General features: G+C 44.4%; 2 protein-coding genes and 1 long non-coding RNA gene across 3 annotated transcripts; 1 reads left to right on the top strand and 2 right to left on the bottom strand.

Moving 5' to 3' along the window:
* Window positions 1-188: 188 nt before the first annotated feature.
* Window positions 189-9,293, bottom strand: LOC147233280 (uncharacterized). The gene is made up of 3 exons (XR_015106264.1): window positions 9,268-9,293; window positions 4,040-4,116; window positions 189-333 (listed from the first exon to the last, which is right to left on the bottom strand). It is a non-coding gene; the product is annotated as an uncharacterized LOC147233280 (long non-coding RNA).
* A 5,671-nt stretch (window positions 9,294-14,964) lies between these two features.
* atp5f1b (ATP synthase F1 subunit beta) lies at window positions 14,965-18,253 on the top strand. Its single transcript, XM_086147927.1, has 10 exons — window positions 14,965-15,121; window positions 15,759-15,935; window positions 16,039-16,213; window positions 16,321-16,442; window positions 16,523-16,707; window positions 16,788-16,946; window positions 17,030-17,152; window positions 17,233-17,445; window positions 17,564-17,765; window positions 17,847-18,253. Exons 1-10 carry the CDS (start codon window positions 15,019-15,021, stop codon window positions 17,942-17,944), a joined length of 1,557 nt encoding a protein of 518 aa, XP_086004053.1. The 5' UTR covers window positions 14,965-15,018; the 3' UTR covers window positions 17,945-18,253.
* An 876-nt stretch (window positions 18,254-19,129) lies between these two features.
* Window positions 19,130-21,561, bottom strand: LOC147233278 (retinol dehydrogenase 7-like). The gene is made up of 5 exons (XM_086147928.1): window positions 21,434-21,561; window positions 20,213-20,527; window positions 19,786-20,044; window positions 19,548-19,711; window positions 19,130-19,476 (listed from the first exon to the last, which is right to left on the bottom strand). The coding sequence occupies exons 2-5, from the start codon at window positions 20,523-20,525 to the stop codon at window positions 19,253-19,255; spliced, it is 960 nt and encodes a 319-aa protein (XP_086004054.1). The 5' UTR covers window positions 20,526-20,527; window positions 21,434-21,561; the 3' UTR covers window positions 19,130-19,252.
* Between the last annotated feature and the right edge of the window lie 3,106 nt (window positions 21,562-24,667).

Raw genomic sequence — 24,667 nt, 5'->3', positions numbered from 1 at the left:
TTTAACAAGCGAAACAGGCGTAACTCACGATGTATGTGTCCGTCTCCGGTCTCCAATATGATCCACGTTTTAAAGTTCCCTTCGCAGGCCGGAGAAAAGGAAAAGTGCAAAAGGGGCACTTATTTTCCTCATTCAGGATTGGATAGTTTCCATGTTCTTCAGCATCAGTTCAGAGCGTCCTCTCCCGAGGCCAGACTTCCCCGCTTGTCTGTATCTCCGAGACGATGCAGGGAGTGCAGGGGGGGGATGCGGAGGGGACGGGGGGTAGGCGCCGTCCGACAGCAGAAGGAGCAGCCTCGCAAAAAAAAAGTTCACACTCAAATGTGAACCATCCTACGGCAGGATAAATGAAGAAAGACCAGCCCTTTTTCAAACTCACTCCCACTTCAGGGAAAGTCTGGAGGAGGAGCAGCTACAGATGCTCCCGCACTCACTTGTTATGGAAGAGCAATGAGCGCGTTATCGCCCCTTTTCAATGAGACAGAATGCCACTTTTACTTTATTGCACTTCAGGATCAGAGCAGACTGGGGAGCGTCTAGGAATGATACCATTCTAACAAAGAGGGCTCAAACAGAGCTTCGCCAAGTACTTAGGCAAAGTCTTTCCAAGCAGCAGGAATGCAGTAAACATTTCAAAAAAAGTAACAGAATTAAATCAGCTTTTGCTTGGTACTCATCAAACACTCATCGGGTTCAAAAGGACGCTAACTGCTACCGATTTCCAAAAACCGAAAGTAAACCAGAGAAATAATAGAGGCTGCCATGGTCGCGCCGTCCACGCGTCCAAACCCGACCCATAAAAAGGCAGTTTCCACCACATAGTTCTGATATTCATTTGTTCATTATAGATGCCACTTATCTATTACCAAGTTGTCACTGGGTGATAGGAGGGGTTCACCTTGGATCAGACACATATCGAAACAAACAACCAATCACCCTCTCATTCACACATCATTTCGACATACTATATAACCAGTCCCTCGTACCCATGTTATATAGCGACAAATTGATATATATACACTGCTCAAAAAAATAAAGGGAACACTTAAAAAACACATCCTAGATCTAAATGAATGAAATATTCTTATGAAATACTTTGCTCTTTACACAGTTGAATGTGCTGACAACAAGATCACACAAAAATGATCAATGGAAATCAATTGTATCAACCATGGAGGTCGGGATTAGGAATCACACTCAAAATTAAAGTGTAAAAACAAACTCCAGGCTGATCCAACTTTGATGTAATGTCCTTAAAACAAGTCAAAATGAATCTGTGTTGCTTCCTGAGTGGACACTATGATTTCACAGAAGTGTGATTGACTTGGAGTTACATTGTGTTGTTCAAGTGTTCCCTTTATTTTTTTGAGCAGTATATATATACAGCCACGCACCATTTAATTCACCCATAGGCAACTTAGGCTCCAATGAACCTCGTGCATGTGTTTTGACTGTTTGAGGAACCAGGAGAACCTGGAGGAACCTCACGCAGACACAGGGAGTGCATGGAGACTCCACACAGGAGGCCCCCCATCGGACTCCGACCAGGGAACTCCTCGCCGCCATGCTGCTCTAGATCGGATGTATTTACCCAGATTTCCTTAAAACGCATTCTTCGTAAGGGTCGATGTAGGGCCATATCTAAGGATCTGTTAAGGCAACACAAACACTTAAAGAATGATGATCTATCAGACAGACGCGCTTCTGTGTTTCCAGACACTTTTTGAGTTTAGTTGTTTGATGTTTACTTTTAACTAGAATACCATAAGAAACACCCTTTCGCCTTAGAGGTTTTTTTTTTTCAACCGACCCACAACCAGAGCGTTTAAGACACCATGTTTATTTCAAAGGCCTTTAACTGAAAACAGCAACCTCTCCATCTCTCATGACCCCCTGACACGATATCTATGTAATGCTGGACTTTTTCCTATATGCACATTCGCTTTGTGCCCCCCAGTAGTAAATCAATGTGTGCTTTGCTCTGGTTAGGTTTAGGCACAAACACATATGGAAAGGATTAGGCAAAGGTCACAGTTTGAGTTGAAACGATCAACTTTTGCTAAAAGTCAGTGCTTTTCTGTGGGTTCGTACCCTTCCACGCGTCACCTATTCTTTCAGCTTCATCGTGGAATATGAAAAAAAAAAAATTAAAGAAATGATTCAATGAATGTGTTGCGGTTTCTTTTATTTATGTTTTCTGTAATCGCTCCACCTGAGGCACGGGGAGAGTTAAAACCTCAAAGCGACACACCTTGCAGGAGAGCCATTTGGTATTATTCCTCCTCGCATGATTTACTTGTATCTCCGAGGCACGGGGAGGTAAATCAGCATGGAGGGTATCGCCGTGTCACCTTAGCCTTGAATTTGTCTTTGTCCTACAACCAGATTTCACATCCAAGTCTGATTTGCTCGCGCTGTCGCTCACATCACCCCGATATCCGTGATAGAAGTCAGCTCGGGCGTGAGCGTCAGCTCTGGCGGAGGTCGCCGGAGAGTCAGATTTGAAAGCTCCGTCTCGACGCGTCGGCCCCGGTTTTACATGAAAACCGTCGTCGTTCTCAGACGCCTCGATTAAGTCTCGTAAATCGGAGATCTCATTAGAATTCGCGCCTGGTTTCGGATCATCGGACTCCAAAGAGGCCGTCCGCGGCCGTAAAACCAGCAACCGGCATTGCGTTACTCCACGAAGGGGGGCTGACGGCATGTGTTTTTATTGCCTGCCGTATAACTGTAAGCAAGGAAAGGTGCGCTGTCACTCAAGAATGCAAGATGAACCTCCTTAAATCAGCCGCGGAGAGCTGAGCGAGCAAAGCGAGGATATATAGGAATTACATCTCTCATTTTTTAACACGGTGTCTGTTCGGGGGTAAAAAGCGCCGTCGCCCCTGATGTCCTCGCATTCTCGGGAGGCTCGAGCTGTTTAATTGGAACGAGTAGGCATTCTGCGGGGAACGGACGTCTTGTTGCGTAATAAACTGTAGAACTAGGACGCCGCATATCGACACCACGGAGCTTAAACCCGCAGCATTTATAAAGAAGGTATTATATGGGGGATGCATTTACATTCAGGGAATAACAAAAAAAGGCATTTACAGCTGAAATAACCCATGGTTTTGATGTGTTTGATGTTTTTCCCAGCCTTTGAGGAGCCCAACCTCTCACTTTCCTCCTTTCAGTGTGTTTCGAGGTTCAAATGAAGCCGCGCTGCCTCTCAGGTGTGCATTCACTACGCATGGAAGCCCTCCAAAAGGCAGACCCCTGCCGCGCCTCGCAATCGCCACCCACCTCAACATTCAGATGACATTCGTCTGACGATTCAATTACATGAGATTTAAAGGAGCAGATTGGTGCTCCGAGCAGATGCCGACACTAATAAAGAGCTTGGTATTTTTATGTAATGCCACGCATTTGAATTTTAATAGGCAAACTGTTGGTCTGGAACGCGTGTGTGTGCGCGGCATAAAAAAAAGAAGAGGAAAATACGAAAAGAAAAGCAAAGACGGAGCAAATCTCCCTTTTATGACACTGCAGAAGCCACCAATTACCTCTTTGATACCCCCCCCCCTCAGGGCATCGTTCCCGCGACATCTGACTTAACCACTGTTTTCACAAGGTAACGCATGTTCTAAACATATATTTACAGCCGACGGGGAGATCGCTGCCAAGGCAAGCTGCTGGTGAGGTCACACCTCCTTACACGTTTTTGGAAGATGGGGTTTCAAGATGCAGCGGGGGGGGGGGGGGGGCACTGTCTGTCCTGACAGGTTTGGATAGAGAGATTGCAAATAACCGCCTTCCCCCAATCATGGTTATTTCCATTCACTCTGTTCTGATTCTAATTCTGACAGGAAATCTGATGTCTTCTTTCATGACATGTAATCTACCCCTTCGCCCGCTTCTGTGTGAGAACCAGCCGAGATGTTTTCACATGATGATAGACCCCTTCTCCGCCTCCCCCGACAGACGGGAACTCAGAGATGACAGAGCGAAGAGGAAACTATATATATTTATCAAAATTAAAAAAGAAATTCACACCGACCTTTGATTCTACCTCAATTCCTGCTGCGCGCTTCTGACAAGCTTGGTGAAACTCGTCTTGGTTGCTCGTGCAGAATCCTGGCGGGAGGCAGATGGACAGATACGCAATGGATAAATAAATGAATACCCGAATGCATAATACAAAAAAAAAAAAAAAAAGGTGGCGTAGAGGTTAGCATTTCCGCTTCACATCAGGAAGGTCCCCGTTTGGATTCCCACAAGGGGCCGTTCTGTGTGGAGTCTCCATGTTCTCCCTGTGTCTGTGTGGGGTTCCTCAGGGTTTCCTCTCACAGTCCAAACTCATGCAGGATGTTCATTGAAGACTAATTTGTCCAGACGTGCGAATGAGAGGGTGAATGTTTGTCTGTCTCTCTATATGGCCAAGGGATTGACTGGCAACCGGTCCAAGGTGAACCTCATGCCCAATGACAGCTGGTATGAGCTCCAGCAACCCCGTGATCCTGAGAGAAGAGGAAGCAGTACAGCTAATGAATGAATGAATGAATCCACTGATATAGTGGTTTCATCCCCTTGCGGGTTCAAAGTGATTTGCAGTGGATCACATTCAGCCATTCATCCACACTCACACAGCAATGAGCTGAAATGCAAAACACTAACCATACCATCGGGAGCACTATTCCATCAGGAATACAAATTGTCGAGGCAGTGCGTTTCGTAACTTTATGAACTCTAATATGGGAGGGTTAAATCTGTGTTTAGTACAGAATAGTTCATAGTCTAGAAGACTGCCATTGTCATCCATCAAGCCAATTATTGACCATATACCTTTCTCAAACCGTTCCTTGCAAAACAGAGATTTGTAGCGATGCAGTACATGTCTGTTGCTCCAAATCATTGTACTGTGTGGTGAGAAATTGTGTACATATATCACTTTCCAGTATAATAATATTGTTTATGGAACTCCGAAAATTTGACAGCAATCTTGTTGCTATCAAAGTCAGAGATAAGCAGAAGACTTAGGCCACCGACTTTGTTGAATAAGTAGTAGTTTGGAGTACAATACCAGAAGTGTGGATGCCGCGAATCAACAACCGACGTTCCAATTAACGTTTTCATTCCTAAAGCAAAAGATCTTATCACAGGCCGGAGTTCTCTGACAAACAAACCACAACATCCTAGATATCTGGATCCACGTTGTCTAAATATTGTTTAGTTGCAACTTGACAAACAAGCTCTAGACTGTTTACGCTGTTTATTTTTTATTTCTAATTTTCTATTTTCGATAACTTTTTCTTGCACTGTCTCCTTTCTGCGGTGAGTGGTTGAAATTTCCCCGCTTTGGGACGACTAAAGGAATATTCTATTATTTTCTATTCTATGAGAGTCAACGGGAGCCGGGGAAGCCATCTGGAAGGGTAACAGCGGGACGTCATCTCGGATTCGGATTTGCACGCGCTAAAGCCGCGGCTGTGTTGACAACTCGGCTGTAGACGGTGGAAAGACTTTGGAAACAAGCTTCACGGAAAACGGCGGATCGTGATCCCTCACCGCGAATGCAGAACTATGTCATCTCAGTGTGATTGACGAAACGCACAAATAGGAGTAATATTGCAAAACGTCGTCTTAGTTCAGCACGCTGAAGTGGGAGCTGGTATCGTTTACTTGTAACGACGCGATCAGGGATACTGATCAGCGGGGATCTGTGTAATCCCCATTCAGTTGTGCATATACATTCATTCAGGTTAGCCTGGCTGTTTACGACAGGTTAAAGGTCACCAGAAGATGCTGTCAAAATGTTCCAACTTGGAAAAAGGATAGGTCTGACGGCGGAAAGGTGCCAAAATTGAAATAAGGGTCGCTGCGGTTGTTCCACCCATCAGCCAGAGATGTGGGTCATCAAACACTTCCAGTCACGGCAAGCAGGTTTGAATTAACAGCAACAAGGGCTTTTACTGCATTTGATCTTGCGGGGGGAGCAAGTCCGGTCTTGTACCGTGTTGCCTCTGACACCCATACAAACTCACTCAACTCTCCCGACCTGAGTTTTACACGGCAAAACACCGGGGCGACGATTTCAACTTTGACCCCCAGGCGGCTTTTTTTTTTTTTTTTTTTTTTTTTTTTCCCAATCGGTGTTTTCGACTCGGCGGGAGTTTTGGACCGCCGACGATCTGTCACGATAACGCTGCGCACGTTTCACCGCCATCACTCATCACGGGCCCTCTTTGGGGCATGTACAGCACGCGTAATTCAAATATGTGCCGTGCTTTCATAGACAAATATGGACTAGTCCAGATGTATCAATTGTGAGTGATGCAGTTACCTGTGGGGTAAATCCCAGCCTTGTTCGGTCTTACGCCGCGGTAATCCAAACGCTCGTAAGCATGTCTAAAAATATTTCTCAACAAAGACTACATTTGATTCGCTGCCAATACTAACAGCGGTGAACTTATCCTCACGGGTGCATCCAAGAGGAGCCGTTTCCAGAGGAGACACGGGCACTGGTGGGAACGACTGCAGATGATCTTATCATTTTAACACACACCGTAGTTAGGGGCGACGTCTGCCTTTGACATTTTAAAAGGCAAAATTAAGAGAATCAGATGGCTGACCTTTTCCAGATAAGAGAAAAAGTCCTCCCGCTCAGAACTAATGAATGCAAAAATGAGAAGTGTCTCAGATGGGAATTCTCCGGGCGGCCAATTTTGGATTCTTTTAATCCTAATATGCAGGTGAGATGAGCCTCCACCCTGTCAAGGAGGAAATGATGGGCTGCCCACTAATTTAACGGAATACTCACGACAACAATGATGAGATTATTTGACAATGAACACCATTACTGTTATGTTTTTGGAGATGGTGTTACCAGAGCGGTCGCGGCAGCAGGCCAAGCCCTCCTACTAAGAGATGATGGCAGTTGATGTCCCTTGAAAAACGCCGAAAACGCGCAGGAGCCAAAACAATGATCACAGCTATTGAGCAAGCCAATAAGCTGAAAAATGTAAAAAGGGATATTCATTCATTCATTCATTCATCAATGCATTATTTCCTCTGCTTACCCTGCACTCAGAGTCACGGCATCACAGGCTCATTGTTATTGGGTGGCAAGTGGGGTTCACCCTGGATCATTCACTGTTAGGCCCGGAAATATTTGGATAGTGACACAAGTTTTGTTATTTTAGCTGTTTACGAAAAAATATTATATACAATTATATACTCAAGATGGGCTTAAAGTGAAGACTCTCGGCTGTAATTTGAGAGTATTCACATCCAAACTGGAGTAAGGGTTTAGGAATTACAGCTCTTTAACACGTAGCCGCCTCTTTTTCAAGGGACCAAAAGTAATTGGACAATTGACTCAAAAGGCTGCAAAAAAAAAAAAAAAGGCTGCATGGCCTCTTCCCTCGGTAACCTGTCATCAATCAAACAGTTAAAAGGTCTGGAGTTGATTCCAGGTGTGGCGTTTGCGTTTGGAAGCTGTTGCTGTGAACACACAACATGTGGTCAAAAAGGGCTCTCAGTGGAGGTGAAACAGACCATCCCGGGGCTGAAAAAAAGAGGAAATCCATCAGACAGATAGCAGAAATGTTAGGAGTGGCCAAATCAACAGTTTGGTGCATTCTGAGAAAAAAAAAAAAAAAAAAGAGTGCACTGGTGAGGTTGGAAACTCAAAAAGGCCTGGACGTCCACGGAAGACAACAGTGGTGGATGATCACAGAATCCTTTCCATGGTGAAGAAAAACCCCTTCACAACATCCAGTCAAGTGAAGAACTCTCTCCAGGAAGTAGGTGTATCTGTATCTAAGTCTACCATAAAGATGAGAGTAAATACAAAGGATTCACCACAAGGTGCAAACCATTAATCAGCCTCAAAAATAGAAAGGCCAGAATTAACTTTGCCAAAAAAAAAAAAAAAACACCTGAAGAAGCCAGCCCAGCTCTGGAACATCATTCTTTGGACAGATGAGACTAAGATCGACCTGCACCAGAATGATGGCAAGAAGAAAGTTTGTAGGAGAATTGGAACAGCTGATGATCCAAAGCACACCGCATCTTCTGTAAAACATGGTGGAGGCAGTGTGATGGCACGGGCGTGCATGGCTTCCAGTGGCACTGGATCACTTGTGCTCATTGATGATGTGACAAAAGACAGAAGTAGCCGGATGAATTCTGAAGTGTATAGGGATATAATTTCTGATTAGATTTAGCCAAATGCAGCAAAGTTGATCGGCAGGCGCTTCACAGTGCAGATGGACATGATCCAAAACATACTGTAAAAGCGACCAAGAAGATTTTTAAAGCAAAGAAGTGGAATATTCTGCAATGGCCGAGTCAATCGCCAGATCTCATCCCACTGGAGCATGCATATCACTTGCTCAAGACAAAACTTAAGGCAGAAAGACCCACAAACAAGCAACAGCTGCAGGAAAGGCCTGGCAAAGGAGGAAAGCCAGTGTTTGGTGATGCCCATGGGTTCCAGACTTCAAGCAGTTTTTGCCTGCAAAGGATCCTTAACAAAATTTTGAAATATAACATTCGACTTTGGGTTATGTTATTTGTCCAATTACTTTTGAGCCCCTGGAATGAGGAGCGTTTGCATAAAAATAGCTCCAATTCCTACATGTTTAATCATATATTGTCGTTCAACCCCTTGAATTAAACCTTATAGTCTGCACTTTGATTCCCCTGTGGTTGTTTCCTTTTAAATCCAATGTGTTGGCATGCAAAGCCCAAATGATGAAGATTGTCACTGTCCAAATATTTCTGGGCCTAACAGTAGAGTGTACAACCATTCACCCTCTCATTCACATAAATGGACTATTTGAGGGTCTCCAGTGAACCTCCTGCATGTGTTTGGACTTTGGGGGGAACCGGAGGTACCCCACAAAGACACAGAGATCATGGAGACTCCACCCAGGAAACCCCCCCGTGGGAATCCAACCAGGGGACCTAATGTTGCTCAAAGGTGGATTCTTATCTTTCAGACAGAAAAAGTGTTTTTCTTAGTGGAAAAGACAAAGATGTAGGTGCTTGTCAAAAAGCAAAGATGGAGATAATTAGAATTATTTTTTTGTCCAAGCCTACGGCTGTATTTCTTTACTAAATAAATTCCATGTGTATAAATTCCGAGTTTATCAACACACACTCATGCACACACACACACACACACACACACACACACACACAGGATCTGAGGACTGATCTCAGACTTCAGCTCAAAAGATTTGTTGCCAGGCGACTAAAACCTAATGGAACTTTCAAACTGACCCTGAGAAGAAGATATAAGAGGAGAGATCCCAGCCAGAGTTCCCGGCTTTCTCGGAGCGCCGTTGCCTAGAAGGTTTGAAACACAGTGATCCAAAGATGAACACACACCAGTATCTGCTTTATCTTGGTAGAGCAGCTCTCTCTAGTGGACACAAGGTGGACGCGCTGCAACTTCTGGCCGTTCCTGCTGACACCAACAGCTCTTCTCTAGTGTCTTCAGTACACACAATAACAACACTTCACAAATTTCCCTGCATGTTGGTTTTCAGTCGCTCCTGATTTCTAGTTCCGAACTCATCGACTCACACATCCACGCGTCTTTTTTATCGTGCAAAACACAGCTCGAATGAACACTTCACTGCTTTAAGGTCCTTCCCTGAATGACTTTGTCTTAATTCTATCCTTCTTCCTATTTCAAGTGCGTAGCTTACGATCTGTACATTTCTACTTGTAAATTATGACCATTGTTCATGCCTGTAGCCTAGAACATTTAATGCACATATCCATTGAATTTAACTACTATATCTGCACCTGCTGCTTTTTTCCACTTCTGTTTCAATGCTAAGCTGCATTCCGTTGCCCTCGACTTGTACATGTGTAATGACAAAGTTTAATCTAATCTATTTGCACAAGAAATTTGCATTTTACCAAATTAATGCAGTTGACTGTGGGATTTGGACTTCAATTCACAAACACTTAATCATGACTACGTGAGAATATTGTTATAGTTTTTTCAATGGAATAATTACTTCTGTGTTTTGGTTCTTGATGTTCTGTTTTCACTCATGTGTGAAATGATACGCACAGGCCCTCATTCTGGATGGATGTCCAGACCCTGCGTGAACCTGCTTGGAAACCTTTCAAAGAATTCCACACGATCTCCATCTTGAGCTAAAGTGACCTAAATCTCGGAATTTAACTGCAAAATCACATCCATATCAGGATTGTGTTTCCGCACCTGCGTGCAGAATTTAGTTGAGTGCCTTTCTGTCATGTCTGATACTACATTTATTATGACCTCTCATGTGACAGTGAAAAAAATGATCCCATCATATCAGAATTTTCTTTTTAAGGCGACAAAGGAAAGTTGCAGAGTCTACAACCCCTTCATTTGGTGCAGGATACCATACCTTCTTCCTGGCTGGAGATAACTGGCTCGGATACGATGGTGCCGATTTTATTCCCGGCTGCTTCACGTTGGGCTGCGGCCACTCCGGTGAGAGATGGGGCTCATGGCTCGAACATTCAAATTGCAGCAGTTTATGAAACATCTTCCTCTGCTGATCTTCCCTTACTCAGTGCAATAATTATCCTGCCATCCATCAGTGCATCTGAGTGAACTATCAGAACAATTGAAATGTGAGTTACTGTTCATAATTAATATTCCATATATCCAGCACATTAGTTGGCCATTCCAAAGATAGATTATTGTATATTCTGATTCCTTAATCTCCAATTTGAGCAATGAATTCCAACCTAGCAGAACAAGTAGCAGTTTAAACATTTCATTTAAATGCTTATAAAAATGATCCTGGGTCTCCGATGCATTATTTGATCAATATTTGTACCAGCAACATAACAACAGTAATAAAGTCTGTCGATATGTCTTAGTTTGTATAAGCAAAGATGGAGATAATTAGATTTTTTTATTATTATAATTATATATTTAATTACATATTATATTATATATTATTATTATATATTATTATTTTATTATTATATTATTGTTATATATTTCTTTGTCTAATTATTTTTTATTATTATATTATTATTTTAGTTTGTATAAAGCTGGCAAAAAAAATTTCACTTGTTGGCAGCCATTGTTGTTTATGCCATGTGGGTCGTGACGTCATACTGGACTCGGTCCCATTCATTTCAACCTGCAGTGCAAAACCATGCCAAATGTGCCTTTCCATTTGAAACCGAGAGAGACTTGGACGAGGAGGAAACACAGAAAGCAAAAGTCAAAATGAGACGGAAGAGGCAGGAGTTGGCCAAGTTGCTGTGTTGCAACTGCGTTGCTCTTCAACAAAGAGAGAGAGAGCACCTGTTGTAAGTAGGTCCACTTTTAGTCATCGGCTCTTCACTGTAGACTCACGGACCGCTGTGCTCACCGACCAGGTGACTCGCTGTCGGTCTCCGCCGTGATGATCCTCGTGCCCGGTCATCAAATGCTACTTCTGCAGGAGCGGGCCATTCACATCTTTGCAAAAGAACATCCAGCATCTCCTGCCTGAGGCCTATCTTCAAGCGGGCTTTACTTGTTTCCCAAGGGCCTTTTGTCTGCCTGTGAAAGACAACAATGGGCACATAGGTCAGCTTTACAGTAGGACCTTGGCTTATGAACTCTCCTAATTACAAACAAATCAGCCAACCAAGAGTTTTCGATCAAATTTTAAACAGAGCCTCAAACAGCCCTTGTTGCACAAACACTCAAATAAACTCACAGCCTTTCTGCGTTTCTGCATTGTGGTGTTGTAGCGTAGCATCAGTCATGCATGGTCCTCTTTCGCTCATCATTGCGTTCTCCTATTATGATGCCTTTTTTCTGCTCAGCTCTCATTATGGCTCCCAAAAAAGTGCTAGTGACAGTGGTGTTAGGAATAAGTCATCTGAAGCACAAAATAATAACCAAAAGTGAAAGTGATGTTCATGTTACAGATGTCGCCAAGCACTATGACTTGGCTAAGTCAAACATCTGTACAATCCTGAAGAACAAGGATATGCTAAAGGTGACTGTTGTGACTAAAGGGATGACAACTATTACAAAGCAAACTACTAGAGCACATGTGTCAAACTCAAGGCCCGTGGGCCAAATGTGGCCTGCAACATCATTTTCCATGGCCTGCGAGAACGTCTAAAGAGGTCTGATTGTGTTAAAATAAAGAAATCAAACGTGTGCATTGACCATTGACCAACTACATTTACCACAATCCATGCCGATCATGTTACCCGCCAAGTGACAGCGTCCCGCCATTAGATCGCGGTGTATCCACAGCAATGCCATTTTCAACAAGTGGAAAAGAGAAATCCAAATGATTTCTAAATGTCCAGGAAGAGAAAAGATGATGCAGATTGAAGGCTGTTTCTAGAAAGATAGGAATATATTTGTGCTTCAAGGAGAAAAAGCGGTATGTCTTTTGTGTTATGACGCAATGTCGGTTGTCAGAGTAAAATTAACGTCGGCATTTTGACGGCAAACACGAAGCTAGGTATACGAAAGTTAGCCTTCCAGAAAAACAACAAATTGTCCAAGAATTAAAAGCCAAACTACAATGGCAGCGGGGTGTGTTCACCCAAACACACTGCAGCAGTAAAAGCTACTTTTTTAACAGCAACTAAGAAACATTTTTTTTTTTTTAAATCTATGCAAATGCATATGTGACATTTTTGATTTGAATGAGTAAAAATTTAGTTATTTAACATTGAGGAGTAGTTACATTTATTTTACATTACATTCTGTTACAATTATACTGTTGCCGTCACATGTGGCCCTTTGGGGGCAACCATCGGCAAAAATGAGTTTGGTCTAGAGTTTTAGAAGAAGTAGAAAAGTTGGTAGTTTGGATTAATAAAGACAGCTCGCTGGAGACAGCGTTACCAAGCGTCTCATGCAAGAAAGCTCAACTTTAGCATTCTTATCCAATGAAGGAAACACCATTGACAAGTGCTGGCGTGAAATGAAAGAAGAGAAAGAACACTGCAAACACAGTAATAATTAAGATTATCTTTCACTCCTTTCTAGGGGTGGCGCAGTAGTGAGCGCTCAGGCCTCACAGCAAGTAGGACCCTGGGTCAATTCCGACAAGGGGACCTTTCTGTATTTTTGCCACAAATAAACCCATAAACAGGTTTTAAAGGAGAACAGTATGGTTTCGGGGGGGCCGGAGAACTGATCACTGGAACAGATGTTAACATTGCGGTTTGTGAATGGAGTCAAAGAACAAATTAAATTTGTAAGCTGAGCTTCTACTGTAGTCCGTGTTTTAAAACTAGCAGCACCTACGAGCTCTTATAGCAGGTTTAGGTCAGCTGCCGACGAGTCCTAAAGAAGTTGTGCATGTCCACCAGCGGTTTCCCACTCCTTTCTACTGTTCTTATCCCTTGGAAAGCTGTGCTGACTAACATCACTCCCTTTGTTTCCCATGAACTGGAAACTGCACCTAAAAGCAGTACAATGTGGCATTATTACTGTTTTCTGTAGAGCAAAAGGTAACACTAGCGGGGAGAAAAACTCAACACGGTGCAACCAATTTTTGTTTGGATTGCACCAGTAAAACAGTTGCTGCGCTCGTAGGTGAGAATATGGTTTATAAGTTGCAAATTTTAAAGAAACAAACATCTATCCATCCAGCCATTGTGTGCTGCTTATCCAGCACTCAGGGTCACGGGGTGCTGGAGCCTATCCCAGATATCATCGATATCATAATCCATCTCAAAATCAACCAAAGCCAGAGGTCACAGGCGCCACAGTGCTGAGGTCACCTGGCGACACCGCTGAGCTCACAGCTGCAAATAGAGCACAAAAGAGGGCAAAACCACCTTTAATCCCAAAATCCAGGAACTCCACTGCCACCCTGAGGCAGGTGGAGGAGCAACAAGATGACCACTGGCTGACTATGTCAGCGGAGCTAAAGAAAACCCAAAATGCTCTGATTCCGTCCTTTACTGCAGCCATACGCTCCAACACGTTTCTACAGCAGATGTGGTGCCGGCATAAAATCGACATGCACAGCAGCTCTCAGAGGTGCCGACGGACTCACGCAAGTGCTCCACCTCAGACGACATCCCACATCTCCGCCGTCACTCCCGACCCAAAGAGGCAATGAAGATCAGCATTGATTTAACAGCGGGCTGATTTGGTCAAAACTTCTCCGTCTCAGGCACCATTTGGTGTCTTTGGCAGAGATTTATGTTCTGCTTTGGAAATCATCATGTAGGCATTAAAATGATATTCTGCACCTCTAAACAAAAAAAAACGAAACAAAGAAAAGACTGTAGATTTCAAAATAAATATGGCAGTTATTTCTTACTCTGGCTCTCCAGAAAAACTGGCAGCTGTTTTCTGATTGACCTGGACCTTGTGGTGGCACTAAATATAGGAATAAAAGGCGACCTACGTGTTCAATTTTCATTCTAAATTAAGAATAACAAAATAATTTTAGCTCGAACAAGACAAGAACATATTTGTTTAAAGCCGGTCGTGGTCTCTCAATTGCCTTTGAGTTAGGTAAGGTCATGTGACTGCTTTTGTTGAGGGATAATAACATACAGTGCCTGTCAAAGCATGGTGTCAGAAAAGCTGCTACCCAGACGACTCCAAAGAAGTAGAAGTTATTTAGAAGTTATTTAGTGATAAAACAGGATTCTGTCTGTGGCCCAACACCAAACCCCAAACACTGAAATGCCAGCTGGTGCAGCGAGGTATCACAGGGGTCACTGTGTACTTGTGGGATCGTGACACCCTCACCATTTGAAACTGATCTGCTCTCTCTGTTGCATTCACGTATCTTACCTGACCGCTTTTAAAACAAGTGAGTAACTTTAATTCGGGTTTCTGTCATTTGGCAGTCACTTTCAGACAAGCCAGCAAGCTGGAGGACGGAATGTCAGCTGTGCTGCGCGGATTTGAGTTCCGCGCAGGCGCAGTGGAGCCGCTTGACGTTGCACGCATGCGCAGTTCTCCTCAGCCGTCATTCATTATAAAGCCCCGAGTTACTCCGTCTCTTTCCACCTTCAGCCATTTTGACCATGTTAGGAGCCGTGGGACGCTGCTGCACCGGGGCTCTGCAGGCTCTTAAGCCTGGAGTCCAGCCCTTGAAAGCATTGGTTGGATCCCCAGCCGTCCTTTCACGTAAGTTATCCGCGATTGTTGAGTTTGTTTGTAATTGGTTTTTCGCAGGAAAAGACGTGTGTCAAAGGACGGCGCTAGCCTCGACAGTTGCTAGCTACATGCTGACTGTCTCTGCCGGCAGCATAGAAGGCCGTGATATAGAAATGTAATAAATGTCAACACACTACGTTAAGTGTTGAACGTGAAACTGGTAGAAGGTCACATAATTTCCACCGATGACCAATGTCAGATGTCCGACGATGGTTCCGCTGCGTCTTTGTCGCGCTAACTAGAATGACCTTTGTGGAATGACATGAGGTAAAGTCAGCCTGCTAAGCTAGCATCACAGGCTTGGTGCAGACACCTAGCAAGATCAGGGATGTGTACATGCGGGGTTTGATTGCCCCATCCATCTTTTTGAACTTTTATTCCTGATATTAACAGTCACAAAATAACGACTATACATCTAACCTTGTCTGGTGACCATTTTTAGCACAGTCTGTCCCAGTGCGCCCCATTCATCCGACATGCAGGGATATAAGCTTTTATAAGCGTAACATTGGGGCGGGATTGTTCGCCAAATGCAGGTTAGACGGTAAACACAGTGGAACAAGGTCATGTCTGATTCCCACCCCCTCTCGCCTTCTTGCTTTTGCAGGCCGTGACTATGTGGCCCCAGCCGCCGCCGCTGCAAGCGCCACCACCGGGCGCATTGTGGCCGTCATCGGCGCCGTGGTGGACGTCCAGTTCGATGAGGGCCTTCCTCCCATCCTCAACGCCCTGGAAGTCACCGGCCGTGAGTCCAGACTAGTTCTGGAGGTGGCCCAGCATCTCGGTAAGTACTGACTTACTTATCTGTTATTCCTGTGTTGTGATACATTGTAATACAAAGGAGTTGCAGTGCGACAGGAGAAGTTAACAAGCCATGTTATCTCAAGGGGAGAACACTGTACGCACCATCGCCATGGACGGTACCGAGGGTCTGGTCCGCGGGCAGAAGGTTCTGGACACCGGTGCCCCCATCAGGATCCCAGTCGGACCCGAGACACTGGGTAGGATTATGAATGTCATCGGAGAGCCCATCGATGAGAGGGGTCCCATCTCCACAAAACAGTAAGTTCAATTTAAATCACAGTTTTAAGAATTTCAGAATAGCCTGTAATCCAATATAAAGCTTGGAACCGTGCTAATGTGTTTACTTTTTCCTAATCCTCTTGCAGGACTGCACCCATCCACGCCGAGGCCCCCGAGTTCACAGACATGAGTGTGGAACAGGAGATTCTGGTTACTGGCATCAAGGTGGTAGACCTGCTGGCCCCCTACGCCAAGGGTGGAAAGATCGGTACGTGTTAGAGCTTTATGACAGAACATGTGAGCCTATTGCAGGATATGATCACAACACTTGCACTTTATTTGTTACAGGTCTCTTCGGTGGCGCCGGCGTGGGCAAGACTGTGTTGATCATGGAGCTGATCAACAACGTGGCTAAAGCCCACGGTGGCTACTCTGTGTTTGCCGGTGTGGGAGAGCGTACGCGTGAGGGAAATGACTTGTACCATGAAATGATCGAGTCCGGTGTCATCAATCTGAAGGACACCACATCCAAAGTAAGGAGGTTGGGGGGAGGCTGCAATTGTAGTGGAAAGCTAAAGCTGAAACGTTTACTGACCTCCCTTGTCCCCGCTAGGTGGCGCTGGTGTACGGACAGATGAACGAGCCCCCCGGCGCTCGTGCCAGAGTGGCTCTGACTGGACTGACTGTGGCAGAATACTTCCGTGATCAGGAGGGTCAGGACGTGCTGCTCTTCATCGACAACATCTTCCGCTTCACGCAGGCTGGCTCTGAGGTCGGTGTCTTTAAGAGAAAGTCAGTATGGGAAATAGAAACTTAAATGCATATCTCAAGGCTTGATGTGTGATTTCTTCTCAGGTGTCTGCCCTGCTGGGTCGTATCCCCTCCGCTGTGGGTTACCAGCCCACCCTGGCCACAGACATGGGTACCATGCAGGAGAGAATCACCACCACCAAGAAGGGTTCCATCACATCTGTGCAGGTCAGCAGTGTGTGAACGCTCCCTCATTGTTTTTGGCTGAGCGGTTGTAAAGTTCTTAAAAACCCTCTCCCATCCACCAGGCTATCTATGTGCCAGCTGATGATTTGACCGACCCCGCCCCTGCCACCACTTTTGCTCACTTGGATGCCACAACTGTGTTGTCCCGCGCCATTGCTGAGCTGGGCATTTACCCCGCCGTCGATCCGCTAGATTCCACCTCTCGTATCATGGACCCAAACATCGTTGGAGCAGAGCACTATGACGTTGCCCGTGGAGTGCAGAAGATCCTCCAGGTTTGACTCCTGAAAGATTTTATCAGAATCAAAAATCAGAATGTTTTTCAGGCTAACAAGTTTTTTTTATTTATTTTTTTATGTATGTGTGTGTGTGTGTGTGTGTGTGTGTATATAGGACTACAAATCCCTGCAGGATATTATTGCCATCCTGGGTATGGATGAGTTGTCTGAGGAGGACAGGCTGACTGTGGCCCGTGCCCGCAAGATCCAGCGTTTCCTGTCCCAGCCCTTCCAGGTGGCAGAGGTCTTCACCGGCCATCTGGGCAAACTGGTGCCCCTGAAGGAAACCATCAAAGGCTTCCAGAGCATCCTCGGAGGTACGTGACACGTGGCCGCCAACCTCTGCGTTCTGACTCTCCATCGCGCATACCTTCATTTTGCCTTTTTCCATCTCCCAGGGGAGTACGATGCCCTGCCCGAGCAGGCCTTCTACATGGTGGGACCGATCGAAGAGGTAGTCCAGAAGGCCGAGAAGCTGGCCGAGGAGCACTCATAAACATTGTGGGTAGAGAAGCGAGGAACGCAAGGAGGGTCCCGCGGTTAGGAGCACTTGGTTTGTAAAACATGTCAGAATACAAATTGTACCTGTCTTGTCATCTTCAAAGAGTTCTATTTAATGTTTCCATTTAAAGGAAGATGGAATAAACGATGTCTTTACACAAAATGACTCGCCAACCGTAATTCCCAGGCTTCATCTTGTAGCTTTTTTTCTGAGGTGCTGTATTCCATGCTGACCACATGGTGGCGCCCTTGAGCTGTGTTACAGTGTTTTTCAGCCTGTCAAAATAAAAGCGGACAAATACTGGATTGTGTGTTTGTTTAAACTGCAGTCAGGTTCAGGATTTTTTTTTTTTTTTTTTTTCAAAACAAAGTTGAACATTAATCATTGTGTGAAGGCTGATTTTCTGCAGGGAAAATCAAAACTGCAGCCAGATTTTAGTCCGATAGGACCTGAACTCTGGCTGGAGAATTAGCTGCTTTGACATGGTTTGATTGTGACACACCCTGGTCCGTGGGAGATGCCAATATCCTGCTATTACAAATTCGGGTCAACCAAATACCCACGACCTCCGATATTAACCTTGACCCAATTTCTGCTTCATCGTTCCTGCAGGGAACTGGTAGAGTTTGCTTTCTACTCCAATCACCCTAAACCTGGCACGTGTCTGAACCAGCGCCATTATAGACTCAGGGTAAACAAAACTGAGCTCCTTGAACTCTTTCAGGTTTGGCTTCTTCACGGGACACCGTTTGGAGGAAAAGCCTAAGTCAAGAATGAGCACAGTGTTTTTAAGGAGGGGAAATGAGCTATAAAACTAAACGGCTTAACTATTTGCACCTGAAAATAGACGACATGCGCTAAACATTCAGTCTTATTAAACCGGTTCCTTTCTGGCCTTGAACACCAACTCCTGATTAATCTGCTAGAATTCAAACTATTTACAAACAGGATTGATTCTTTTAAAAAAACGACAGACTTGTCAATAACCGGATTTCAGTTTGGATTTTCGAGCAAACCTTCACGCTGCGGGCTCCTCAGCGACCTTTTGCACCTGCCTGTCAAAACGGCCCTGAACATTGGTCGCACCGCACCTCCTCCACTGCCCGCAGATAAGCCAAAGATGCCGGAATATTGCTTTGAACTGCAAGACACTCGAAAGAAAGACCGTGTGTGAGGTTATTAGGAGCTCAATAAAGGTGACATAGAGCTTTATTTCAGCAGGTGGGTGAAACACAGGCGGACAATAGAAGGTGAAGAAGAAACCAGGTGTGGACGGAGATAGGAGGAGGTGCCGAAACTCGGTCACTCCACGGATCTGGCGATGGGGATGCTGGCCTTCAGCATGATGTAATCGGTGAGGCGGCTCGGCATGTAGGACAGCGGCAGCCAGAAGAACTTAGCGTCCCAGCCGGGCGAGTAGCGGGCGCGTGGCCGGACGGCAGACACGGCGTGCTCCATGGAGTGGACCACCTTCATCAGGTCCGGGTCGCTGATCTTCTCCACTTTCTCCGTCAGGATTTCGGTGACTGGCGAGAAGGAAGGAGTCAGACGCGATGACAAAAACGAAGAAATGCAAGGGCGCGAACGAGCAACGTACCTTTATTCATGTAATCTGCTCCGTAGTCGTCCCTGACCTCCTGGGGCATTTTCCCCCAGAGCATCTTGGTGTTCTCTCCGATGATGCGTGCGTCAGTCACGTTTGTTTTGAAGAACCCCGGCTCGATGCAGAGAACCTTCACGCCGAACGGCGCCATGGTCAACCTGAGAAGGACGATCGCTGTTATTGTCGGGCCGGGAGAGGAGAAGGAAAGTCCATCGAAAGCCCGGAGTTTCACCTCAGGCTGTCGTTGAAGGCCTCCACGCCGTACTTGGACACCGTGTATGGACCGCCGGTGACGCTGATCCTCCCGAACACGCTGGCGATGTTCACCACGCGGCCTTTTGCCTTCTTGATGAGCGGCAGCACGCTGAGCGTCACGGCGATCACCCCGTTCAGGTTCACGTCAAGCATCGACTTGTAGTCGTCGATGGTCAGCCAGTCGACGGGCGCCGACGGGACGGAAACGCCGGCGTTGTTCACCACCGCCCACAACCCTGGGGGTCCGAAAAACAGGTTTCACGTTAGTTGTTTCTTCCGGGGCTGTTTTTGATGTTTGAGTCATGCGGTTTTTAAATTAGCTGGAGAACACCGCGGCCCCATGGACGAGAGCCAGGCTGCGCGTCAACCGTATCGACGTGCCCGGCGGCGCCGGAGACGCTCACCGCGCTCCCCGACCTTCTCCTTGATCATCGCCGCCGCTTTAGCGACGCTCTCGCTTGACCTCACATCCAGGTGCGTTGTGATCAAGTTGGCGGAGCAGGACTTCCTCAGGTCGTCCTCCCCCTTCTCGGTGAAGCACGAGGCGATCACGCGGAAGCCCTTCTCGTCCAGCAGGCGGGCCAGGAGGCTGCCGAAACCGCTGTCGCAGCCGGTGACGTAAACGTACTTGTTGCCCCTGTCCGGGACCCGGGGCAGCTCCCGGACCCAGCGGTACAAGTAGTAGACCGCCACAAGCGCGAGAAGGTACAGGAACATGGCTGGAGGAGAGAAGAGAAAACGCCGGGTTTATCCAGATATTCAGCAGGTCTTCCTCCAAGTCAGAGGCCTGGAGTTAATGAGCGTCAGCCGGGGCTGGAAATAAATCACCCAAGGAACATCGGCAGCCGGTTCTGATTGTGATGAGAATTTATGTTACATAAATCTTGACGCAGAAAATGTGTTTCTCCTGCGAAAGCCGCCGACCCCCAAACCCCGCACGTTACACCCACCCCTAAATGTCCACCTCAGTACGACCAGAAACAGGCGGCGTTACAGGAATAAAACAAAGTTGACTAACGCGCAATGAGTGATTTTTTCTCGTTTGAATTTTGCCTCTCATGTTTCATCTTGTTTGTTCATGGGAAACACCTCAGAATGTTCACAACCGTTAAACTGCCGCTTCTCTTTCTCTCTCGCCGCACCTCACAAAACTTCATTTTCATCACATCTTTCACTCACTGTCTATGATTTCATCTTTATTTATAGTTTTCATGTTCTTACTAATTTTAATCCCTCATTTACCCTCTTCTAACTTCTGCTTTCTGGCACTCACGGTGGACAGCAAGGCAAGGATCTAATTGTACCGGAAAACACGTTTCCTTACTTTGCATATAACAACAGACTTTGAAGCCTTGGATTTTATTAATGCATTATTCATTATAACGAATTATTATTATGAAAGTTATTATATATGTATATGTATTATGAAAGAAAAGACTTTTGTCTCCTTTTTCCATACAACCCAATACGAGCAGGCCAAGCTTGCATGGTATATAACGCTCATAACATTTTTAAAACCAACTCTTGCAGGTGAAAAAAGTTTGACATTAGAAATTAGATTGCTTGATTTGATCAAAAGAAGAAAAAAAAAAAATAGAGGAAGGTGGAAATGGAGAGCGCCTTACCCGTCGAGCAGCAGAGATCTTACTAATCCCTCGTTGTGGCTTCGCAAGAATTTTACTCCCCTTTGATTAACGTTCAACCCGCAACCAGAGACTCTACGAGGCAAAGATGATCAACTTCCAGTGAAAACAGAGGGCGCCGTTCCTCTGTCATCCAAGAAGTCTGCTCTATTTTAATGCCACGCTTTCATTTCAGGTTTTTTTCCAGCTAGTTTGTTGACATTTTATAGCTCCATTCCCTCCTCCTGTCACGGAACGAGGACAGAATGATGCAAAAGGTAGATTTGGTTAGTATTTGGTTAGTACCCGTGGCGGAAAAGTTATGATAAAATAGCAGTCGGTAAATTCATAGGACCAAGATGAAGGCGAGACGGTTTTACAGATGTGCTTTTTTATTATTCCATTATTCTCTTATTATACGAGTCACATTTCTGCCATCAGGTAGACGCTACAGGAGTTGTAAAGCAAGTACAAAGAGGCTTGAAAACCCCACTTACTTTATTATTATTAACTGAGACGGCAGCCGTATGAGCGACTCCCAGTGGATGTTTGAAGTGAGATGTGACAATAGAAAAGGAAAGGATTATCTAAAAGAGCTCAGTATGAGTAACTTAGGCAGGTAGAATGGCTCATCACAAGACACAAAGCTCACCCTCTGAGGAACTGCTGATGCTAAACTGCCTTTTTTTCTCTTCCTCTTTTTTATTTTGATTAAAAAAAAAAAAAAATGAATCAAAGCAGGTCAAAAGTCAACTGATACAAAAGATTCGAGCATCTTCAAATCTGACCTCGAGAAAATATTAGTGAGTTCATACTTTTCAATTATTATTGTTTTAAATTATTTCTATTTTAAAGAAGTGTTTTAACTATAATAGGCGGCATGGTGACGCAGTGGTTAGCGCTTCGGTCTCACAGCACGAAGGACCCTGGCTAGAGTTTGCATGTTCTCTCCGTGTCTGTGTGGGTTTCCTACGAGTTCTCCGTTTTTTTTTCTCCGATTAAATTAACCGAATTGGGAAAATTACCCCGAATGAGTGAGTGAATGTTTGTCTGAATATATAGCCTGTGGTCTGCATACAGGCTGCAGCATCTCCTGTGACCCTGAGGGCTGGATAAGCAGAAGAAGATGGATGGATGGATATTTTGAATTACCTTTTATTTTAAAAATATATATTTGCTTAACATCAATAACATTCTTATGATAAAAGCGACCAATAAGAATGAATATATATAATATATATAATCATAAGGATTATTATTATTATCCGAATTATTAATATTGATATTACATTATATTATTTATTTGTTTTATTTAAAAAATCCCAAGTTCCCTCTGTGAACACATTAATTGGTTTTCTGTCCCAGGACTCACTATCTTTCAACGCAGCCACCCCGTTGGACCTAAATAACCTTAAATATAAAATATAAATACACCTTTGACAAACTGAGAAATTCAACAGGAATGAATTAAACAACTATTTTATCTATATGTTCTTGAATTAAACCGTAATGTGCGTTCCTGTTGGACCCGACACTCGCACCATACCGGCCATTCTTTCTACATCTCCTCAGACATCCCTGCACATCGTATCGGATCAAACTGTTCCAACTCCACCGGCCTCGTCCCCACCCTGACCCGAAGATCCTATCGACCTCCTTCCTGGTTCAAGAGAAACAACAGGAAACAGAACGTGGGTCTGCATTCTCTCCACCGGGTGTCAGCAGTGTTGTTTCCTAACCCGTGCTGCCTTCAGTTACCCCGCAGGACATCTGCAGGGAAAAGAAGACGCTTATTTCAATCAACAGCACCCGAAGCATCGCACGGCCGATCCGTCTTGTTTTTACACCTGAAGATTGAATGATGCCTTTTTTTTGAGTCGTGCCATTTGTTTGCATTTTTAGTTTACCGACGGCACTTGAACGCAGCACTTGGGGAGGTGAGTGAACGGTGGTGCGTTCACACCGGCAGCGTCCAAGTGCTGTATATTCAAAAAATATTTTCCCTCAACAGTCTTGCAAATCATCCCTCTTCATTACTCTATTTATTCTATATCTTAGACTAAAACTGAAATTGATGTATACAGCTAGTTTTGCTGGCAATTATGGAGAAATCTTATCTGAGGGTAAGAAATATTGAAAACGTCTCTAAAAGTCTGTTAGAATGAATTTAAACTACAGATTTCCATCAAAAATATTGCAGCACATTCATTGGAGACAATGTGTGAGGGAATGATGTCCATATACGATGAATGAATGAATGAATGAATGAATAACTCATGTGTACTAAACGTCTAAATGAGTGATTGAATAGTTTTATGTCCCTCTTGGACAAAAGTCTTTTGGAGTGAGTCCAAATTTTTCCTTTGTTTTAGTTTAAAGAAGTAAATGATAAATATCTTTATATGCAATGAACGGTTCCTCTAAAAAATACATGATAAATTAATATTAAAAATGAACATTAAAAGAGATTTGATGATATTACACCCTAAAAGTATTGTTGAGTTAAAAGAGAAAATCTTGTCACGGTGGGAAAATTTGTTACTAGAATTCATTAGAAAACATTTATAATTAATGTTTACAAGGTTAATGGTGGCTATTCTGGTTATGAAATCAATCTTTTTAATTTTTTTTTTTGCTATCATTTTTGTGTTATTTATAGAAAAATAATAGAAAAGGTCGTTTTAACAATGCCACAAGACTTTTTTTCATCAAAATTTTTTTTACAAAAAAATACACTGAAAAGTTACTTTTTAGTATTTTTTCCTTGCCTGTTTTTTTCTTTTTTTTTTAAACCCACTGTATAAAACCCCCCAGATGCATGTGAGAAAAAACACGCGGACCGCGCTAACACAAAGATTTGATTCAGGCAGAGGGCCACAAAACATTGTTCCGAGGGCCGCAATTTGCAATTTCAATTCCAAGACCCCTGCTCTACATGATGTGTGGATGAATAAATTAATAGTTCTATATCTCTATACGACATATGAATGAACTGGACAACTGATATAAACCAAAGAGCGACTACTTCTTTGACTTCAAGGCAGTAAACAGGAACAGATACATTTGTCTGTCGATTTCTTCGCAGGGACTTTAATTGGAGTTTCTCTTTATTTTCGTGTTACAAAAAAAACATTATTAATGTTCAAGTGCCGGGTTGTATTAATAATCATAAAACAATATTGGACAATTGAGCGTCCCTTCTTTCTGGTTTAGGGCTGCCGAGCGGTAAACCCAAAG

This window comes from Fistularia commersonii, chromosome 6, assembly GCF_037954325.1.
Source record: "Fistularia commersonii isolate RoL2024-O1a breed Wild chromosome 6, RoL_Fcom_v1.0, whole genome shotgun sequence".
NCBI classification, from domain to species: Eukaryota; Metazoa; Chordata; class Actinopteri; order Syngnathiformes; family Fistulariidae; genus Fistularia; species Fistularia commersonii.
The sequence above is the reverse complement of the archived record's forward strand: the minus strand, read 5'-3'. Positions and strand labels throughout refer to the sequence as shown.

Excerpts from the sequence above, each read along its gene's own strand:
- LOC147233278 (XM_086147928.1), bottom strand. The coding sequence starts at position 20,525 with ATGTTCCTGTACCTTCTCGCGCTTGTGGCGGTCTACTACTTGTACCGC. Across the intron at positions 20,045-20,212 it reads GGAGAAGGTCGGGGAGCGCG|GGTTGTGGGCGGTGGTGAAC; the intron begins GTGAGCGTCTCC and ends TCGGACCCCCAG. Across the intron at positions 19,477-19,547 it reads AGCAGATTACATGAATAAAG|TCACCGAAATCCTGACGGAG; the intron begins GTACGTTGCTCG and ends CCTTCTCGCCAG.
- atp5f1b (XM_086147927.1), top strand. The coding sequence starts at position 15,019 with ATGTTAGGAGCCGTGGGACGCTGCTGCACCGGGGCTCTGCAGGCTCTT. Across the intron at positions 16,214-16,320 it reads GGTCCCATCTCCACAAAACA|GACTGCACCCATCCACGCCG; the intron begins GTAAGTTCAATT and ends ATCCTCTTGCAG. Across the intron at positions 17,766-17,846 it reads CTTCCAGAGCATCCTCGGAG|GGGAGTACGATGCCCTGCCC; the intron begins GTACGTGACACG and ends TCCATCTCCCAG.